Genomic DNA, 17,477 nt, shown 5'->3' on the forward strand with positions numbered 1-17,477 from the left:
ACCCCCAGCTGAACACCTGCATGGTTATCCTGCTTCACTCACTGAGATGCGAGAAACTGGGTTAAATTTGGAGAGATCCTTCAGCCTCAAGGACCAGGATACTTGGAGCTGAATCTCCCTCAGCTGAATCTCCCTCTCCTTCTATAACTCTTCCTCTAATATAACTAATCTTCCCTCTATATAAAATGCATGATAAATATTTACTCAGTCAGAGCCCATCCCCTGAGACACAAACTCCTTACTTCTGGTCCTCACAATTTTTTTTCCCAGTGCCAAATGGATGGAAAGAATGATGGCAGAGAAGGAGAATCACTGGCTCTTGCCTCCCTTCCCAGTCTGAGGAGGGCAGAGGAGTGTGCAGCTGGACACTTTCAGGGTGATGACCTTGAGCTACTCCTCCCCTTTCCTGTGCCCTGCCCTTAGAGCTGCTGCTCCACCCTGATGTTTACTCACCTGCACAAAATACACCAGTATCAAGAACAGGGATTGGGGACCTCATCTCAGGAAGGAATATAACATGGTAATTAAAGGACAAATTTAGATAGGAAATTTAAAAATTCAATTCAAATAATCTCATGAAGAAGAAGGTCATACATATCCCAAGTTCTGCATTATTCAAGTGCCAAATATTGCATCAAAGGAGGCACAAATCCTTTTGTTTCCTCCTCCAGCTTTATTTATCTAGGTAAAAAAGCTAGCTGAAACTATTTGGCAAATCTGACGCAGATTAAAGTGGGGGGAAACTAAACCCAGTACTTTTGATAATTACTGTAGTCATCTAAAACATTTACCCAGCTGAACACCACAGTGGTATTCTTACAGCACACCTGTGCAGGCAGGATTGTCAAGCTAAACTGGAATTCATTTTATCTCTCCAGTGCAGGTGAAAATTAAATGTTAAAACCAGAAAGAAGCAACACAGGTCTTCTGGCTAGCAACCACTCTCTTGATACAAGATGACATGCAGCTGCTCTTATCAGGGTATAAGCTGCTGCCAGAGAGGTAAGAAAGAATTTTTAGATTCATTTCCATTGCTAAAGAAATGGAATCAGCTGGGCGAGCTGTGCTGCTTGGAGGAATGCTTCCTGACTCCCTACTCTTTCCAGAAATGGCCCTTTCTATTGTGGTGTGTCCTCACCTGCCTGCCCAGACCACTCTTTTGTTGGTGAGGGGGAATTCCATCCTCCAGCAGGGAGAGAGAAGCCCAGGCATTGCTCCCTATGCTTGTCCTCCAGGAACGCTGGGCACTGGTGGAGCCCTGAGCTGCACCACAGCACCTGTGTGCCGTGCAGAGGGCTCTGCTCTGCTTGAATTTCATGTCAGTGATGTATTTCCCCAAATCCATGGAGCAGGTCAATCCTGCAGTTCCACTGTGTTATTCAGGTAGTATCATAAGTAATCATTTCACTTACAATGGGTAGATTCTGTATTTATGATGTATCCAACTTATTTGAGAGTTAATTGTGAAAAGGAGACAAAGCTTCATCAAGAAAATCATTAGAAAAAGGCCATCTCAATATTAACAAGTAATTATGGAGTATGCCTCATGGCACAGATGAATTTTGTTCTGATTTTCCTACATTGGAAAAGCAAACTTTTGCCTCTTGCAACACTCCTCTGAAATCAGCCTTGATAGTTTTTGTGCAGTGAGGTCTAACCTTGTCTTGCAGCTGTGGATCCACGTGTGTCAACTCACATATGTCTCGTGTGTTTTAAGCAAATAATTGCATGCAAAGTGTTTTATTTCAAGACTGAAATATTGTTCCAGGACAGGTAGTATAGGAGTGAGGCCAGGTGGGTGGACCTTTGAAGGATTTTTTCCAAGGCAAGGAAGGGACCATGATAAAGATCTTTCTGATCTTGTAGGTGTGATTGTAAAAAGACCAATGAAGAGAGAGATGACTTTAAGACACAGCAAACACTGTGTTCCCATTGATGACCCATGCTAGCCCACTGTGTGTAGAGCAGTATTTGTCTTGCACAAAAAGTGCAAAATAATCTCAATATATTGTCTGAGAGACAGGAAATACCTGTTCAGAAAAAAAAAAAAAAGGCAGTGGGACAACTATAGAGTATGTACTATCAGCAATAAGTGTACTCAAAAATAAACCCTTCAAAAGGGCAGATTTGCCCTTGTGGGACTTCCTTGTCTTTCCAGAGTAAACATACCACTATGACTATAAATAGACATTTTCTAAGAAATCATATATAGTTTGAACCATTTAGGATTGATTTGGGAAAACATGAAAAAGCATCTCATAGAAAGCCCATGGACATGTTTCATTAGTGTGAATAGCTACACATTTTCTCTGTGTATGTCACACACTCAGTAACTCAGGAAGAAAATAAGATATGTGGGTACAAAAATTAACTCATAATTCTGACTCTCATTATCCAATTAATTTCTTGTAGACGTTTGTTTCTCAAATCAGACATGGACTACACCAGACTTTTGAAGTAACATTATTTTTATTTATGGGACAGCAGTAGATTGAAATCAAGGTTTCTCTTTCCAAAGATATGTATGCTGATATATAACAGAATTTGGCACATCAACTAACTTTGTTTTTCTAAAAAGCCTGTCATGTAGATACAGTAAGCAAATCCTTTTCTCTCCTGAATCTGTATGAATTTGTAACAGTGTCCTTATATATAATCAATATTTTTCTCCTAAAGAGTCAGGTTTCCTTGTTTGGCAGAATACTTTTAATTAAGGCACACCCATAAAGACTGGAATGTTGGAGGATGATGTTTTTGGGAGCTGCTGCTGCTGCGTGCTTGTGAGTATGCTACACATCTTGAAAGAAAATGGTGGTTTCAAGATAAACCTAAATGTCTTGTAACAGCTTTTTCTGTACTTTTAATTTATGCTGCTTTTGAACATGTTACATTTTAGTTTATATGTAGGCTCAGCCCAGTACTTTTCTACCAAGTGTGTAGGGGAGTGATGCACTACAGGCTGTAATTTAGGGGCAGGTTGGAACTGCCTGAAATATGCATATCTTCATAATTTATTCCTAAATGCTATTATTACCTGAACTCTCTGTAGTTTCAGCACTAAATATCCTTTCCTTCCCTCTGCACTGGGGTGGAAAGGCGGTGGGAGTGAAGCAAAGTTATTTTTACTTCTGTGGCTGCCAAGCTGCGTGCCAGAGGCTCCAGGAGCCCACGCAGCCTGGGGGATAGAGCTGGGCTGCCAAGGGCTGTGCTAGCTCTGGGCAAAGCAGGGATTTTCCAAACACTAAGCCATCCTCAGAGACATGGTGTTGCACTGTGGGCACACTCAAAGCCAATGCACAAACAGTAAAAGCCTACCTGCTCAATCTCAACATTTAAGAGTGAGAGGTGTGGATTAATGCGGTGCTCAGATGTCACAGCAATGTCCATTCCATGCATCAAATCCAATGCCTGCATCAAAGGACCAAAGTGATCCCCCCCATGTATGTATTACTCTTTCTAAACTCATTACTATTGCAAAAGCTCAGCCCTTGGGATCTTTGCTCTCATAAACTTTATGGTTACTTTTACATAGTGGCAAAGTCCCTCCTGTACAGCTATTTAAGTGCTCGAGTGTTTCTATGAGACTGATGCCAATTAACATTCTTTATTTGCATATAATAAAGTGGGATATTTTTAGTGCTGTTTAGCATAGCTAGCTTGTATAGAGGGCAAATAGCAACAAAATAAAGAAATTGAAATGTAATGAACTGTTTGAGGGGAATTTGTTAATGTGAATTCTTCCTTGGAAAGCTTGCTGCTTGAAAGAAGGAAAGCTGATTTATCTGGGAACTTAAACTTCCACTGGATGTTCCAGAATATGTTCCAGATTTTCAGACTATTGGATAGATAAGGCGAGCTTCTAAATCTTCCCTACTCCACGTGTTTGATCATGTCACTGCTAAAATTAGGCAGCAAGAAGCTTAATTTATAGTAATGTAAGAATTCTGAGCAGATAATGACATTTACACAGCAGTTATGGGCTGTTTATCCACAGGACTATTGAGGGAAGGTAGAAATAAATGCCTGGGAGTTTGCAAAACACTAACAGCAAAAGTGGGCTTCCACTTGCACAAAGCACAGGAATAGGACTTCTGATTTTATATTCAAAATCTCTCAATTACTACTATTGACAGGGAGCAATAACTTTGAAAATGTCATCTTGTTTTCATCTACACAGACACATATTTCCTGAGTGGCAGAAGACAAAAACTAGCTCTCTGAAAGTTGCTTGAAAAATAATCCGTTCCTACACAAATTCAAGATAATATTTGAATTTCTTGTCACTGTACAAGGATCTGAGTCTTATTTACACTTCGGACATGAGACTAGAAACAGTTTTAAAATTTTTACATATCTGTCACATTGATTCAAATTACACATGAAATTTTTACGTATCTGTCATATTGATTCAAATGATGTAATAGCTTTTCCATATTTAAAACCTAAAAGTATGTTTAATTTATAAATACAAACATTTAATTTAAATAATGCTATCCTGGAATCAGCTTCACACACCTCTGCCTCTTCTTATCCATGTTATCAGTTCTTTCTTTTTCAAGAGAAGATCTAATTAACAAAAGCATGTTCTTTCTCCTTTCATTCACTCTCCCACTTTCTTCTCTCATTCCCAATCCCTTTTCCTGGCAGTTCTTATCAGATTTTCATTTTACCCCTCCTTCTTTACCAGTAATCCTGTAATTTTCTGTTTGTAGGGTTTCTTCCCTTGTTTGTTGTAACTCTTCAGAAATATCCCAGTATACATATCTGTCTCCATATTTTACTAAATCCTACATTTGAACTAATTTTCCTCTCATATTTCTACTGAATTTTCCTCCTGTCTATATGTTTTAAAATAAAATAATGCATTGCCTGAAACTATGACCCCTGATGGATTTCTGACAACTTCACCTTTTCCCAAGTTGTCTTTAATTTCAGATGCTTGCATCCCACTCAGCTCTTTTGAGGTCATTATTAGTGATGTGACCAAATCTCAGGACTCCTTCCACCTCCACAGCCTGTGATGTTTTTGCTCATGCTGGGACTCAGAAATATTGTCCTCTCTTGACTCACCATTGAAAAGATGGAAAGGGTTTGGGTTTTTTTTTTTTCTTGTTTTATTTTTCAAATTATTGCCAATTCTGTAACCTTTCAGCTGTGGGAGATGTCCATCCTGAATTTCAACAGATACCTCACCAGGCTCTCTTTTTACCTCTTAGTATTCTACCTGTGGGTTTTTCTAGGTGATTTCTTCCAACTTTGTCAATGCAACTGTCATATCTAGAATGCAACTTCTCCACTTTTCACTACCCACACCTGATTTTCCCTTGAGCTTAAAACACTGAAGTAAAGATAACCTTCCTGAATTTTCTCTCTGATTTTATCAGCCTCTCTCTGTATCCTTTCCTGGCACTCATTTCCCTTCAGTGCCTTTTTGAATAGAAGTTAGGAGCATCCACGGGGCACTCACCTGTAATCTTATCTCGTATCTTACTGTGCAGTTTGTTGTTCCAGGCTGACAATGCCTTTTTCAGTTGCCCTTACATCTTTGTCTTAGAAGTTCTTTCCTATATGCATTTCAGGCTTCCTTCTAGAAAACTATGCCCAAAATAGACTTTAAAAAAGACTGTGAAGCCTTCCTTCAAAGTTATCTCAAATCCCACTACTTTCATGATGCATTCAAGAAACAGAATTGATACCAGGCTGTGGTATTTTCAGTGGGGAGTGCTTGTTTTAATTTATTTGTAGATTTTAAAAAATACTGTGTGCTACATTTTACAGCCTAAATATCTAGACTATACTAAACACATACTCTTCCTCCCTTGCTCCCATCTTAAGGGTTTTTTCTTCAGTTTCTCTTATAAATACTGCAAGGGTTTTTTTTTTTTGTTTGTTTTTGTTTTTTTTGCTTTAAAAAGTATTTTTGGACATGCACAGTAACCAGTACAATATCCCATGACATGACAAATAATACTAACTTAATTTTTTTTAGCTCTACTCACATGACACTGATAAGATTTCAGAAAGCACTTACTCTGCCCAGACACCTGTAGTAGCACATGCATAGCAATAAGACTCAGTGCTAAATTACACAATGCAAAAAAGTAATTAAGTTTGAAGATGTCTGATGGTTTGATACATTAATATTGTCAACTCATATCATAGCATTGCAATACTGTAAAATTGTAGCTTGAAAACAAATCTTTGTGTGTTTTCAAACAAACACTTCTATCAATATCTTTTCACAACCAAGATTTCAGCCCTATTTTTAGGATAGTGATGTAGAGAGGGATTCGCATTGCTGCCATCCAGAACTGTCCCTATCAGGACAGAATAAGGGGATGAAGAAGTATTTATTTTCTGTGTATATACAATGCCAGACATAATAGCATCACCAGTAACTAATAGGTAAGAAAACAGTTGAAATAAAGATGGTTAGCAAATATTTTGAATTTAATTTCCTAAAGTCCGAATCTCAGACCATTTTTGATCAGCATATTCTAATTTTATAAACCAAAAAATTACCAAATACACAAAGGTCAAGCCAACTGGATTGCATAACTTATAAATCACTTCAAGAGAGTTAAGTGTGAAAGCTGATATGAAAGTGTGAGTTGTTAACCACGGTCACAGCTGACTGAGCGTTTTGTTTATTCTCTAACCAGATTCTGCTTCAGGAGTCTGTACCACAACTAATTAACCATAATGCTTTATAATTGTATAAACAGAATATATAACAGATCTTTATGATATATAATTAATTCTGCCCGTAAGGAAAGCTTTTATAAGTCAAACCACGTGCTGTTGGAGAACTGCCTCTTTATGTTCTCCTGTACAAGTCATGCATATTTCCCTGCCAGCAGAGCTCTGGGAACATTCTAGAAAACAATGTTCATTAAGGCCTGCCAGGTGTTTTCTTACAGACTGACTACCGGGAGCTCCATCTCTGGGAGCTCCATCTCTGAGGTGGTTGCAGCTGCCTCTGCTCCTTCCTTTATGCAGACTGCACTGAGGAAAGGCAGTTTGGTACAGAAAAATTTCTGGTTTAAAAGATCAAACTCGCTGTTGTCACGCATTATTTTAGTTATTTGTTTAATCTCGAGTTTTGTCAGCCTTACTTTTCTGTATTTTTTTGTGTAATAAATTCCAGGCTGAACTCAATCATTGCTGCAAGACAAGAACAAGAACCCAGGCAAACACAAAAAATTTATTTTTTGATTATGACCCATGAATAAGCATCACTCAATACGGGTAGAGGATGGCCATTCTCCCATCTGCTGTTTGATTTGCTTGTCCTTCCCGTGGAAAACAAACAAACAAACCAACAACAAACATGCATGAGTTCAGGAGACCTGGGAGATCAGACACTGATTTCACTATATGAAGACCTTTTTCTTGAAGTGACAGAAAAGACAACATGCATCTCTAAGACCTGTTCAATCAAAGGGGTGAGTCACCTTTACATGGGGCCTGGAGCTCTGTGTGTCCCAGGCCAGTGCTGGTAGCAAAATCTTGAAACAGCAGGCTTAGGAGAGCTGAAAGTACCCTGAAAGACTCCACCAGACTGTTTGCAATGAAACCCTATCTTTGTAAAATGCTAATCAGAGCCAGCAAATTTCCAAGCATCCCAAGATGAGAAACTCATCCACCTAGTACTCTGCTGATGGTCTAGCAGGAGATCATTTTCTAAGGGCCACTGTGCCTTAGGACATCACTCTTCTGACATCTTAAAGGTACATAATAAAAGAAGTTAATATGAAGATAAATTGTTTGCTGAAAGAAAAAAAAAAGGCAAGAAAGAGAAGAAACAAAAGAAAGAGTGAGCAAAGAGCAGAAGCCTCCTTGATCTAGCCATCGCTTGGCTGAATGGGAGGCACAGGTTCACATTACACTCCTTTGGAATGATAATCACACCCTTCTTTGAGGCTGACACACCACTGGGAGGATTATCTTTGCAGGGCAGCCCAGATCCTTCTCACTGATAAAGCTGCTGTATCTGAAAAGTATTTGGCAGAACTGTCACCACACACACAAACAGAGGAGCTGACTCTCCTAACCTCAGAGGCTTGGTATGGGGAGTTGTCTGCATCAGCTCCTGTGCCCTCCAGATCAACTCTACAGATCACCTATGCAACTTGGAGAAGAAAATACGGTTTCCTTGGGGAGCTTTGAGGTGGTTTCATTAATGGTTTCCAAACCTTTTGAGGTAACATTTTCAAGGTAACAAGCTTTTTCTTCACCCATTGCTTTCCCACCCACATCCACTTCTGAACATATAGCTTTCTTCTGTCTCCTTGTGGGCCAAGAAGTCACCAAAAAAATTTATTATTTTTTGCTTTTCTTTCCAAAATTAAAAGATACTGCTTCTTCTACCCTTGCATGATCAACTGCACTTATTACTCCTTTTTCTAGACTCCTTATGAGTTATGTCACATATCATCATTTTTCCAGATACATTTTCTGTTTAACATTCCTGTTTATTGGTAGAGCCAAAGCCATAACTCAGTACTATAGGGAAGGTCTTCTCCTTGAGACCTTTCATCATGGGTGTATAATAACTGAGCAATTACATCAAAGAGTTTGGTTTCTGCATGATGGCAGTGATTCCCAGTGTTTACTGGAATGCTCTATCTCCACCAGCAGTGGTTACCTTGTATCTCGAGCATCAGGGAAATAATGCCTGTCTACATCTACTTGGCTGGCATGTATAAGTTTGAATTTCTTCAAGTAACATGTGTGCTTTTCTTCATTTAGGGCTAAAAAGAATCTGAAGAAATTATCCAGTAGATGTGCTTCACTGGAACTGCTCTGATCTCTCAAAGAACTCTCTTTATGGACAAATAATGCTTAGGGATAGATTTGCCAAACAATGCTTTTCTTTCCAAGGACCCATAAATCTCAGAGTACTTTTGAGAGTAATAAATGTTGCAATAATGTTGTTCTTGATTACAGGCAAGACTATAACAGCTCTGACTGACATAATTATGTTTGATTACAGACAGGCTCTGTGCGATGCAAGGGGGTTATTTGTTGCCTTCTATCAGTCCTGGATTACACTGGGTTCCACTGGAGACCAAGAGCACTCCATGCCACACAGCATACACAGCTTACTCAGCTGCCTCAGAGCTTTGTCACTAAAGCAAAGCATTTAATAGCAGGAGCTGGGATAGCTGGGTGTGCAAAACCTTTTATGGAACTGTAATTAAGCCACTATGTAACTACATCAAGTGAGGGCCACTGCCTAAGAGGATCCTGAATTTCAGCAGCCCTTGAGGACCTGATCTTGCATACTTCATAGTGTACAGGGGCTAAAGTTACTAATGCCTTTATTAGAACACAGTAAGGGCCAAAGTGACAATGAGAAATAAACTATATCTCTAACATTGTCCACACTTTCTATTACTAAAGAATTTTAAAAAAGGAAAAGCTCCATTAAGTCAAATAGCCCTCCCTCTGTCAATGAACAATAAAAAAAAATCATGCCTTACAATTTATTCTCCAGTGCTTTGTTTATTTGGTATTAAATGACTCATGGAATAAGGTTTCCACCTCTCCCCGTGGGAGATTATTCCAGCTGCTGAGGGCCTACTAGCAGCTCCCTTTCTTTCTTTTTTCTTTTAATGATGCTGAAGTTTTGCATTATATTTTCATTTGGGATGTAAAAGAGACAAAGGAATTTCACATCCCCAAACTTGCTTTAAAATGCAATTAAAGCTGTTGACATAGACTCAGAAATCCAAGGAAACATGCAGTTAAAACAGAAATCCATCACATATTTCACTTAAATACTGTGCCACCTCAACAGAACACTTTTAAGCTAACTGCACACTTCCTTGCTTTTACAGGTTTGTTCCTTACTGTTATGTAAATGCACTTTTATTGTATTTAGCATATTGCATTGTAAATTAGCACTAGGCAAACTCCTAAAGGCTGTTTTATAGCTGTCACACCAACAAACCACATTTACAAATAAATATTTGTTTCTACAGGTGAGTATATTGCCTACTTGGAAATTATAATTATTTCCAGCATTTTGACTCAGTGATGTGACTCTGCTCTGGTCCCACAACCTGTTGTATGCACAGAATGGAACATTCTTACAAAGAATACTTTGCTTATGGAGTAGCATGCCCTAAAATTCTTTAAATGTGTCTCTCTAATGCATTTTATTGTTACTATTTTTACCAGGCACTGCAAAATCTATTTAAAAGGAGAATATTCTCCTGCTTTGAAAATTCATAGCGTGTTTACCTCCCAGTAGTAGTTGTGGAGTCCACCATGTCACTCAACAGCATCCCATTTGGCTGGGAAAGGAACAGTGATGATAAGTTCCAAATAAAATTGAGTCCTGTTTGTTGTGCCTAGAAAGAAAGGTCGTGGTGAACAAGGCTTTATTTGTCAGAAACAGTGAAGTAGGAGAACTAGAGGGGTAGAAGCAACCCAGAAAAGGACTCTCTGAAATGAAAGTTGAAGTTCCCTAACCCTCAGATTGGCCTTTTAGACCAGTATTGTCAAAATGTACCCTTATTAATACCAGTGCTAATCTGACAGCTAGGACACTGGTAGGGGCATTCATGCTTAATGCAGTTCAAAAAAAAAAAGCAACACAAAGCCAGATACAGATCAAATCAAGAAATCTTAATAGAAAGATGTCAGAGACTCTACTATCAGATACTTATTACTGTTTTAATGGATCATAGTGGCTTCAAATCTACCTTGTTAGGGGGATGTTGCTCATTTAAAAAGTTTAATATCATAGAAATCAAAGTACTATACAGTACATTTGTGCTTTCCTAATATCCTTAGCAAGGTAACTGCTCACATGAAATGGTGTCTCCTTTCTTTTATTATATTGGTGTGAATGGTAATAGATATAACAGTATCATTATATTCAAAATGCTACTGGCATTTGCTTACTGTTTCTACCTTTTCCATTAAAGATACTACTGCTGTGCATAATACACACTAACAAAAAACTCTGAAAACTATTTTTTTCCTCACAGATGGTTCTATGATGTGGCATGAAGCTATTTTAAGGAATAATTACTTTTGTTATGTCAACATGAAGTGTTGCATTATTTTTCTATTATTATTGATATCTTTTAGATAGGGGACTGGTAAGAGAAATTATAGTAAAGAACTGCTAGAAGTGTCCATTACATTTAACATGGCAGGTTATTGGAATACCAGCCATTTTACCTGTGTTTCAATCAGTTTCACTTTGGAGAATAGCAACCATACATACTTGTCCAAAAGTGTCCTCATACCAAATGCCAAAAATGGAAAAGAGGGAAAATAAACCTGCAAGATCCCTCAGCTCCTCATTTGAAAGAACTTGGGCATAGTCCCAGCAGTGCAAATCAGACTTTTCCCCAGATTATGAATGGGGGAAGGGAGAAGGAGATGGTGGCTGAGTCAAGCAGCCAAACTCAGAACAGTAATGTAGGGCAGGATTGCTGCCTGCAGGAAACTCAGCTTCCCATGGGATATGGTCTGACATGGTTAACTTGCCAGTAAAGGAAAGTCTTGAACGGAGTTACCTGTACCAATGAATAGAAAGAAAAACTTCAGACTAAATGCAGAGCTGGAAGGAAGGTTTGGTGATTTTAGCTGTGTGTTGAATGTTAGCCTTTATGTTAAAGCAGATGCCTTTATGTTAAAGCAGATGCCTAAGGAATAATTCAAAAGTCCAAAGTGGTTGGCCTATTTTCCTGAAGAGAAGAGAATGTCGTAGTAGGTCTGATTCCAGATGAGATAAGACTTTGTTATAACAAACGTAATGTTAATGGGGAGGTTCTGGTTTAAGTGAGTTATTCAGTATCACAAAAAGACTTCTGACAGATAGGAAAAAGAAAGACAATTATCCAAAATGGTATTCAAATTTCTTAAGGGAAAATCTTACAGCTGGCTCTTATTTTGTAGTTTCCTGGCTTGTTCATTATGCAGTCCTCACTGCTAGTGACAATCCTTTGCACTGAATGAAATAATGTTAACAATAGCATTTGACTTAAAAGAAAGTACTATAATACCTTCTGGCTGAAATTTGAGTGTAAACTTGATTCTGAAATTTTCTGAAGTTTGTGAGTATTCATAAATACTAAATTTGACCTAGTATAAATACTGTGGGACCATAGGTCTAACAACACTTTACTTAATGCATTTTCCCCCTATCCAGGAAAAAAAGACATGGGAAAGAAAAACCTAACACTTGACCACATGCTTGACCCTAAATTGGATAATCAGAAGTGTTAAGGTAAGTCCTCAGTAGGGCATTTCCTTTTGTTGTTGGAAGATAACTTGAACATGCAGAGACTTGAAAGTGATCATGAGTTGGAAGTCTCATCCCAGGCTAGTACCAACAAAGCCAGCACTGGGGATAATGATGTTGTATCAGCAGCCCTGGAGAATTCAAGGGCTCAAATGCAAGGTAGTTCCCAAGAGGCTTGGGGATAGAGAGTGCCTGGCTGATCTGAGGAGATCATATCTGTGTCACTGAACATTTGGGAGCAGTGAGAAGATGGAGTGTGGTTGATGAAGGCAGTGTCTGTCTGTCAAAAGTCCTTGTAGTAAAAATAATTCCATATATATTTTTCCCCATTACTGTCTTTTTCTAGGTATAATTTTGTTTGAAGGCAAAAAAAACCAGGCCAAAACCAAAACCAACATCTCCACAGCTTGAGACATATTTTCCAGGAAAATGGGCTGCTGCTGCTTCAGACTTCTTCAACTCCAGATAACAGTTGCATTTCACATGGGGGCTCTTACTGGAGGTGATGCTCCCATTCCTGCGTAGGGATGCTCCAAGGCCACAGAGGCAAGCCTCTGCTTAAGCCTCAGTTTTGTCATTTGAGAGCTGCAGTTTGGGTCATTAGGGGTTGTACTTGTTCTAGTTTTTGGCCACAGATAATGCTTTCTGGTCATCATCTCTTTCAGAATATTACTGGGATATAAGTACTTTTTCTTGTTATTTCTCTCTTCCCAAATGTAATATTCCCAACTGTATATTCATAACAAATAAGAGAAACACAGGGAATGGACCTGAACATACATGAAGATAAGTGCACCCTTTCTCATTACTGTTTTGTGTTAGGTGCTGCATGAATACCTCAGAGACACTCACAAAGGACTTGATTACAACTGGAATGGGGAAAGGGCAGCAAAGAAAACATAAAAGGAGATAAGAGAGACATAAAAATGATGAAACAAGCAGATAGATACACTGGGAGCAAAGAATTGATGGCATTACGGCCTGGTAAGGGTATAGAAACCAAAGTTATGTCCAGATTTGAAGAGCTTGCCCTCTCTAAAACCTTCAAGTAGGAGCAAAATAAGCATTAGGACTGCATAGTGTCTAATGACTGCTTAAAACTTCTCAGTTTCCATGGCTCATGGCACTCATGTAAATCTGTTTCTGACCTCAAGAGATGAACCCATTATCAATTGATAATAGTAGGATAGATGTGAGTAATTTTGTTTCACTCTTGCCTGTCACTGCCCCGCTCCTAGAGTTCACTCCCTTGCTGTTGTGCTCTTGCTGTGATGTATAATTTCCACTGCTCTCAGGATGCCTCTCCCAGAAGCTGTGTTAAGGATGTCCTTGTCTCCCAGAAGGATTTAAGAGCCAGAAATACCTGTAACCTCCAGTAGAAACTCCCTTAAGCACATGCCAGCTGGCAAGGTAGCTCCTTAAAGTGGAAAAGTGAGAAATGCCTTTAACGTGGTTTTTGAAAAGTTGAAAAGGGTATTTAAGGCAAACAAGGGTTTTTGAAAGATATGAAGATTCTGATAGGAGCTCAGTTTTTACTTCACTTTCCTTGTAATATCTTCTTGGTATTATACAGCAGTGGTATTCCCTGAGGGAACTACTCCTGAACCTAGATGAAAACCAGTGAAAAATACAACAGTTGGTATCCCACTTTAAAGTACTCTATTCTAGAAGAATACTCTCTTCATCTTTTCTGAAATCACTTTTTCCTAAGCACATGGCATGGTGCTGTAACATGTATGCTAACTCTAGTTTAGAAGGAATTAGGATGGAAATAACATTTGGGGAGCAAAGTCTCCCCAGTACAGCTGTTGATGTGCCTGGTTACAGTTTGGCTGGAAGCAGTCCCAGTGGACCTTTTCTTCTCTGGGTGCTGTGAAGGCCAGTGAAGTGGTGATTCAGTTTGGACTGTAAGGCTGTGGCATGGTCCTCAGCTTGTTTGGAAAGGAAGACTTGCTACTGATATTTTACTCTAACATGTCCTGTGGTTTGGAGTGCACGTGGATGTTCTTGTTTTGGGGCCAGTGGGATTTTCTTTGTCAGACATTTACCTTGTCTTTACTTATCGATTCTTCCTATCCAAATACCCTGCTTGTTCGATATGCAAGAACATGGAAATTGTAAAATTTAGCCATTGTGAAACAGTATTTAAACAGACAAATTCAAGAGCTGCACTAGTTCATCCTTATTTTAGTCTGACATAACCCTCAGCACTGGCAATAGCTGGAATGTATCAGCTATTGCTAGTCAAAGGTGCACTTTCTTTCTCAGCTGACACCAGATGATTTTGGGTCTGTAAGACACTACTGTATCAGCAATGTTATCTGACAAAGGTACAGATGTAGAAAAACGTGCTCACTGCTTAAAATGCTGCTGATATTACTGTTTGGCAGATGGCTACTACAGGTGAATGCTTTCCAGTCATTTTAAGCCCAGTGCAGTGAAGCAGAAAAAAAATAAACTAGATGGACTTCATAGCTGTGTTTAAGCACAGTGCAAAATCCCTGGGGGAAAAACGTCTCTACAGTCCAGTTTTACACACAAATGTGGCTCAGGCTAGCAGAAAACAAAAAGACCAGACTAGTGGAAAAATACATGGTTGCTGATTTTTCTTAAAATTAATTAATATGAGAGGCTTTGTTGGCTGAGCACGTTCACGTGGATGTGCAGTGTATTATTCCAGCCCTCAACCCTTTCTGTAACATAACCACGGTGACTGCATCACATGGTGCTAGTGCAAACAAAGTCTTGCTAACAGCCCATGAATAGAAGCATTTTCCGAGAATACGGTTTCTCATTGGGACTATCGACTGATTCCTGTGCTACCAAGGGAGAAGGAGAGCGATGGGCAGCTTTGGAGGTATATACGTGCAGTAATATGAAGCGTGCAAAACAAAAATGAGTGTTTGTTAGATAACCAGAAAATGGTACAAGGGATAATTCTGGCACTTTTAATTGATTCCTGATTGGTATCTAAAATAAGAGAGTGTATTTTGTTAAACATTCTACTTCTATGTATATTCCATGTCCTTTTTGTTCTCCTAACGTTTGAATCTGAAAGACCATCACTGAGCTGACTTCCTCCACATAGCAAGACTCCCTGCATTTTCCCTTCTCCTCCATTAGCATCCCATTTGCATCAGATCCAAAATAAGCACTGTTTTCTTGATGGACTCAGCTCAACTTATCTTTCTGATCTCACAGCCATTTATTTTCTTAGCTATTAAGCTACTCATCCTAACCCTCATTTTGTTTCTCATTGTCTCAGGTTATGAATTCATCTAATGGCAGCTCCTTTTCCTAGAACAAAAGCACTTTCTAAAAATATCACTGTAAAACTTTTCCTTTTCCTCTTGACATTCTCCGAGAACTGTTTTTGGACGCATATTAGGAAAATCAGAGTAATATTCTATATACACTTATAGGAAATTATGAAACCACACTTATTTAGACTTTGAAGAACATCTTGATTTTTTAACGAAAGTAGGAATACTATCAAGGTTTGACGGACGTGAAGACTTTGTTGCGAGAAATTCTGGCTGTTTCCGAGCCTTCCATGCACGGGAGTGGAGTAACCGTGAGGAGGCCGACAGTCCCCTGGGAACAGGGCCAGCGCAAGACTTGGTCCACAGGACAAGACTTGGTCCAGAGCACTGCCTCTCCTGAGTCAGTGTTAAGTCGGCACCCCGTAAAGTTCACTTTGAACTCAGAAGCCCATCCTGGCACCTCACCCAGCGTACCCGAGGCTGCACTCCCACCGCTCCGGTGACGGGCACCGCATCCCAGCGAGCCCCAGCCCGCCCCCGCCGCCGCCACATCCCACTTCCCCCGGCCCGCCTCTCCACCGCCCGCCACACCCCCGCCGCGCCGCCCGCTTCCATTGGCTGAGAGCGACGAGCGATAGAGCCCCTGGCCAATGGGGCCCGCGCTGCTGCCGCGGTGGCGCCCAATGGGCTCGCGCGCCCGCCACCCCTGCCCGTCGCGGCCGGGCGCTGGGGCTGCGCGGTGCCATTCGGAGGGCGGGCGGCGTGCGGAGCGGATGGTGCGGGTAGCGGCTCCCGGGCGCCGGCGGGGGCAGGAGCAAGAGCTGGCTGCGAGCGCCTCCCCCCCTCCCCATCCTTCCCGCTCCGGCTGCGTGTCCCCTCGTCGTGCTCTGCCGCCGACCGCCCTGAGCCTGCAGCGGTGTACGATGTGAGCGGCCGTTGGGCTCGGCAGCGCCCCCGGTGCTCTCGACGCTGGGGCGAGTAGCGATGGCCAGAGCCTGGCGTGGAAGCAGCAGCCGCCGTCGCCGATAGGAAGCGCCGGGGGCAGCTGGGCAGGCGGCGCGGAGACTCCCCAGGGCCGTACAGCGCTTGTCCCGCCCCGCCCCCTCCCTCCTTCCCTCCCCTCCTCCTCCTCTCCCCGCGGCCGGTGCATGCGGGGCGCTGGGGGCCGAGCTCGGGTCCCCCGCAGCCACCGGAGCGAGTGACCCGCGGGGGTCTTGCGCGTCCCCGCTATGTCCTCGTCCAGCTCCTCGCAAACCCCCCCGTCCCACCACCAGCCCCCGCCGCAGAGGATGAGGCGCGGCGCCGCCGGGTCCCCCACCGCCGGCACGGCCGGGGGCCCCGGTAACGGCGCCGGGGGAGGCTCGGCGGGGACCAGCCGGCTGCTCCAGCCTATCCGAGCGACCGTCCCGTACCAGCTCCTGCGGGGCAACCAGCACAGCCCGACCCGCTCCCCATCCGCCTCGGTGGGCAGCAATACGGGGCCGGGGGGCGGCGGGGGTCGCGGCGGAGGCAGCCCCCCACCGCCGCCCAGCGCGACGCCGCCGCTGGCGGCGGGCGGCGGCGGAGCGGAGCCGGGCAGGGTGAAGGGCAGGCAGCGGCGGTCGCCGGAGAGCGGCGGCAGCAGGAGGAGCAGCTCACCTGAGAGACGGAGCCCCAGTTCCCCGGTGTACAGAGGTAAAGCACCGGGAGAAAGCCGGTCTCGCTTCCCTGCCCCGCGGGGGTGCTGGCCGGGCCGGGGCCGCCCAGGCTCCGGGCACCCCGGGCTCTGCTTTCCGCTGCTGGGCTGCGCCCTGCCTTCCTCCCGGGCCAGCGCGGGTGGGACACCCGGGGGACTCCCGGCCCGACGGGAGGAGCCCCACCGGAGTCTTAGGGAGCGGGTCGGGAGGCGAAGGCGAGCCTTAAATCCCCCGCCCCCGGGGCAGGTGTCGTGCCTGGGTTTGGTTTGTGAG

At 42.3% G+C, this 17,477-nt stretch overlaps 1 protein-coding gene and 1 long non-coding RNA gene across 5 annotated transcripts in view; both read left to right on the forward strand.

The window, feature by feature from the left end:
* The first annotated feature begins 532 nt into the window (after positions 1-532).
* On the forward strand, positions 533-13,449 carry LOC132326089 (uncharacterized). The gene is made up of 4 exons (XR_009486127.1): positions 533-1,002; positions 2,677-2,780; positions 7,148-12,250; positions 12,612-13,449. It is a non-coding gene; the product is annotated as an uncharacterized LOC132326089 (long non-coding RNA).
* A 2,816-nt stretch (positions 13,450-16,265) lies between these two features.
* GLCCI1 (glucocorticoid induced 1) overlaps positions 16,266-17,477 on the forward strand; it is a 52,725-nt gene continuing 51,513 nt past the window's right edge. For 2 of the 4 annotated variants that reach the window (XM_059843699.1, XM_059843707.1), the window contains exon 1: positions 16,266-17,202. In XM_059843699.1, coding sequence (XP_059699682.1) covers positions 16,758-17,202 — 445 coding nt within the window. In that variant the 5' untranslated portion in view covers positions 16,266-16,757. The remainder of the gene's footprint in view (positions 17,203-17,477) is intronic. The other 2 variants (XM_059843681.1, XM_059843690.1) reach the window with 1 other exon arrangement.

This window comes from Haemorhous mexicanus, chromosome 1 (assembly GCF_027477595.1).
Source record: "Haemorhous mexicanus isolate bHaeMex1 chromosome 1, bHaeMex1.pri, whole genome shotgun sequence".
NCBI lineage: Eukaryota > Metazoa > Chordata > Aves > Passeriformes > Fringillidae > Haemorhous > Haemorhous mexicanus.